The sequence below is a fragment of the Pollachius pollachius genome (genome assembly GCF_949987615.1).
Source record: "Pollachius pollachius genome assembly, chromosome: 13".
NCBI lineage: Eukaryota > Metazoa > Chordata > Actinopteri > Gadiformes > Gadidae > Pollachius > Pollachius pollachius.
In genome coordinates, this window is record NC_136946.1 from 17,542,167 (window position 1) to 17,547,166 (window position 5,000).

General features: G+C 51.4%; 1 protein-coding gene across 1 annotated transcript in view; it reads right to left on the reverse strand.

Annotated features, from left to right (window-relative positions):
* LOC307084896 (retinoic acid receptor beta-like) overlaps positions 1-5,000 on the reverse strand; it is a gene marked incomplete at its 3' end in the record, with an annotated part of 49,238 nt that overhangs the window by 18,996 nt on the left and 25,242 nt on the right. The window contains exon 4 of the mRNA XM_079749402.1: positions 855-1,015. Coding sequence (XP_079605528.1) covers positions 855-1,015 — 161 coding nt within the window. The remainder of the gene's footprint in view (positions 1-854; positions 1,016-5,000) is intronic.

The following is a 5,000-nucleotide window of genomic DNA, read 5'->3' on the forward strand; positions in this document are numbered from 1 at the left end:
ACAGACAGGCCTGTGAAGGTGGTGAACCACTACCAGGGTTCTCCGGGCTTGAGGTAGCATGTGGCCCTGGCCGGTCACAGCCGATCGGCTGAACGCGTGGATGAAGGTAGGTCTGATGGATACAAGCTGCCTCTAACTTCCAGCCCACCGCCAGATGAAATACCCCAAATCTAGCAGGACCCCCGGAGCCCAAGCGTACATCAGCATTCACACACCGCTGGCTTTTTTCTGTTTGTATTTTTTTACATTGTTTGTTCAATTTGTTTAGCAAGGTGCTTCAGGACTTTGTCGTGAATCGTCTGCAGTGGGGAGGGGAATTGAAGCCCTCCACACTGACAGCACACAGCCTGGAGGCCTGACACACACACACACACACAGCCTTGAGGCCTGAGGTCCACACACACACACAGCCTGCAGGGCTGAGGTCCACACACACACACAGCCTGTAGGGCTGCGGTCCACACAGCCTCGTCACTTCCTCTGCCCCACTGCTGTCCTCTTACAGCAGATAACCACTCAAAATGTAATTGCTTTTTTTGTGTGTTTAATTTGAATTTAAACGATCCACGGGCTGTTGTGTGTACAATTGCGATTGCATGTGTGTGTGTGCATCTGTGTGTGTGTATGTGTGCGTGAATACGTGTGTGCTTGCGTGTGAGTGTGTGCGTGCTTACGTGTGCGTGTGTTTGTTAGTTTGTGTGCATGTGTACGTGCGTGCATGTGTGCGCGTGTATGTGTGTGTGCATGTGTGTGCGTGCATGGCGTGTGTCCTCCTCACCGTGGTATACGTGTGTGTGTGTGTGTGTGTGTGTGTGCGCGTGCGTGTGTGTGTGCATGGCGTGTGTCCTCCTCACCGTAGTGTACTTGCCCAGCTGGCAGAGCGAGGGGAAGGTCTCCTGGTGGGCTCGGCGTATCTTCTCGATGATGGCCTCCAGCTCCACCGTCAGCTCGTAGCTCTCCGCCAGCTCCGCCTTCGGGCTCTCCTTCTTCTTCTTGTTGCGGTCGTTGCGGACGGCTGGAGGAGGGGGGATTAGGATTAGTGTCACCGCCGCTCCAGCAGCCGCACACTCGGGGCTGGGAGAGCGCTGAATATCATTTATGGTACAATAGCACAGCTCCTTCTGCTGGACGGATAACGCCCAGAAACATCTCTCAGCGGCGCCCGGCGGGGGGGTCCGTGTTTGTGGGCGTGCTCCATCTCAGCGGGAGCTTTAGTTGTAGTTCTGCGGTCAACATTCGGTCATCTGTTCTTAAACGACTGAGTCAGATGTGCTGGTTTAGCACGGTTCACTGTCTGCAGCCGTCTTTATGTTAGGGATGAGTTGTTGGAAACTGTTTGCGTCATGTTGATTGTAAAACCATGTGTCCTCATGTCTCAGTCCATTAACATGGACCCTAGAGGACCTCAGACATATTAACATGGACCCTAGAGGTCAGACCAGCGGACGTATTAACATGGACCCTAGAGGACCAGTCAACAACAGCTTGTCTTGTTGTCTGCCCCCCCTCAGACCAGTCAACAACAGCAGCACCACAGGAACTGACTTCTTGACTTAATATAACCTCCAAAAATATTTTAGAGCTTAAATTATGCATGATATGATACATCATTTTAATCATTATATGATATATAATATTTGATATCAAAATACATTCTATTTTGTGCCTTACTAAACTGAACTAAACTAGTGCTGTTGTCTATGTGGGATGTGATGGAGTGCTGTGTCTATTTCGCAGCACCAGCACTTCAATGTCTCCAGGGCTGTGGCTCCTCGCGTTGAGGGATGGCTGGGTGCCCGGCGGGGGCAGTAAGCAAGGTCATCTACCCCTCAAGGACGGCCCTCATCACCGCCCCGGCCTTCCAGCCCCCGCTGGATCCCGGCTGGAAACCATTTGTTCCCGGGGCCTGGGAACATTCCCGTTGTGCAAGTCTGTTGTGCGGCAGAACATGTGAAGGATCCTGTACAGATCACCTACACGGCATAAGGGAGCCCGCTCAACACCTCCATGCTGCTGTGGAACATGTCTTGTATTGCCTTTGCTTCCTCTTGTAAGCGTTCCAATGGTTTCGTGAAGCGGGATCGTCACCAAACACACAATCACGGGCAGCATCCCTCTGTGTGAGACAGAAGTGGAGCCGCCTACATTCACGCACAATACAAATGGACAGATGCACTCAAGAGGGTGGGGTTGAGGTGGGCGTCTGTGTTGGCCCTGTTGGTGATGCAGTGTGGGCATCCTGTTGCTCTCGCTGTATGTTAATGATGTTCCATAATTCACTGGCCTACCTACGGACCTATAGCTAACTGGATGATCTGTTTCCACCCCTCCTGTCCCACCCACGTCCAGGAGGCCTTTACTCCCCATGAGGGAGAGGGGGTGATTTCAGGCCCAGTACATCCTTGGTGCATTGGGTGGACCAGCCCAACGCCACAAGCATGTCATACCAAAGGAGCTCCTTGTCGTGGGGCTCTGCTGGTTTGTTTGCTGCGGAGAAAGATTAGAAATACAAACGCCCGCGAGAGGCGGTGTCCAGGGCCCGGCGTCTGGGCTTCACTAAGGTACTGGAAGAGGAGGGGGAGGACTTTGAAGTCCCCGCAGGGGGGCTGCTCACACCTCCAGCCAGCCAGCCTTCAGAACTGCATACCCCACCAGCGCCCCCACCACCACCACCACCACCACCAGCGCCACCACCACCACCACCAACACCACCACCAGCGCCACCACCACCACCAACACCACCATCACCACCAGCGCCACCACCACCACCACCATCACCACCAGCGCCACCACCACCACCACCATCACCACCAGCGCCACCACCACCACCACCACCACCACCAACACCACCACCAGCAGCAGCACCACCACCACCACCACCACCACCACCACCAACGCCAACACCACCACCACCACCACCACCATCACCACCACCGCCATCACCACCACCGCCATCACCGACTCCCCTGCATCCCACAATACCACCACCACCACCATCAACACCAACACCACCACCACCACCAGCCCCACCAGAACACCGCCACCACCACCACCATCAACACCAACACCACCACCACCAGCCCCACCAGAACACCACCACCACCATCATCAACACCACCACCACCACCACCACCACCACCATCACCACCACCACCACCACCATCAACACCAACACCACCACCACCACCACCATCAACACCACCACCACCACCAGCCCCACCAGAACACCGCCACCACCACCACCATCAACACCACCACCACCAGCCCCACCAGAACACCACCACCACCATCATCAACACCACCACCACCACCACCATCACCATCACCACCACCACCACCACCATCAACACCAACACCACCACCACCACCACCACCAGCCCCACCAGAACACCACCACCACCACCATCAACACCAACACCACCACCACCACCACCACCACCACCACCACCAGCCCCACCAGAACCACCAGCACCAGCACCGCCAGACACCCCAAATCCAGCATGTCAGCCGACAATAGCAGCTGTGTCTCGGTGGGACAGGAGGATGAGAGGGGCTCACTGCGCTGCCAAGACAGAGACGGGCGGGCCCAGGGGATGTCCCTGGCTGACGACACCCCGCTGCAGCCCCTGCCCTACTTTACACCGTCAAGAAGACAATACACACCCTTTCAAATTCACCCACCAAAAGAGGCTTTCGAACACTTGAAGGCTACACGTGTGTATATATTTAAAACGGGTGTATTTATTTTAAATGAGTCTATCCATAGAAACTGCATCTCTCCGTCTTATGGCCTCATTAAAAATGTTGCGTTGCTTTTGCATACTGCTCTTCCCTGCTTGAAGCGATGCGTCAAAGCGGGGAGGTGGCGTCCCCGGAGAGATTTAAAATGGAGAACCTGTTTATTTGCATTCCCTTCAGACTCCTCCTCGTGCCATTGAGCGGTCTCTGGGAGAACCAACCCCTCCTCACAGGGTACGTCCATGGACTGCTTCCCTTAAGACCTCCCGCTACACATCTCTACATATCTTGAAAAGCGCGCACATATTACAACTTTGCTTTGTTTTCAGTCACAATACATGAATAAGTCATGGGTTCATAAGGCAGGAATGATTAAAGGAGTGTTGTTTTGTTCCGACTGTTGCCATTCGAGGTTAGGTCTCTTTTGAAATAGAGGTTTTTATATGAATTTTAATTTGACTAATTCACATCTATATTGACACTGGTGAATAATACATTAAATGTAGTAGTAAAGTTAAAAACATTGCCAATCATTCTTATTCCATTGTAACATTTAAAGTTTGAAAAGTTTTAAATTTAGAAAGTAAATTAATTAATTTTGAAAATAAGTAGCGATTGACTCCAGGCTAATAGGATTTTTTTTTAAAAGTGAAGTGAGTCTCTAGGTCAAACTATGTGGACGTGGTTAGGTCCCAAATTTAGTAGAGAATAATAAAGAAAGAATAATAACAGTTAAGTGCTGCATACAGCACTCATCCAACTAAACATTCATTATCTGTTGTCTTTATTTATGAATGTAGAAATGAATAAATAAAGAGAGACACTGAATTACCGAAGCTATCCAGTGAAATGAGCGGATGCCACAGCGACCCATCATGGAGGCTGATGTCAGAAAAGCTTTGAAGAACAGAAACAGAACCAGACAGCACCGGAGCGCCGCACGGACAAGAGGAGCAGTGGAGGAAAGGTTCTCTCCTGAAACACTACCATTCATCTTATACCTAATCCGACATTACATGACGTGACATGACGTCTTCTGAGCGGTGTCTTCAACATCCATCAGCAGGAGAAACATGTCACATGATACAAGTCATGACAGTTTACTCCTTGATGTAAATAAACCACTTGAAACTCAAATCCACCAAAGAACTAAATAGATTGGAACAGATGAAGATGATGAAATACTGCCCCCCTCCTACATCTCTTTATGATTCATTGTTATGTGTCCACCTCGCCTTTCCCTGAACCTTGTTGTTGGTTCC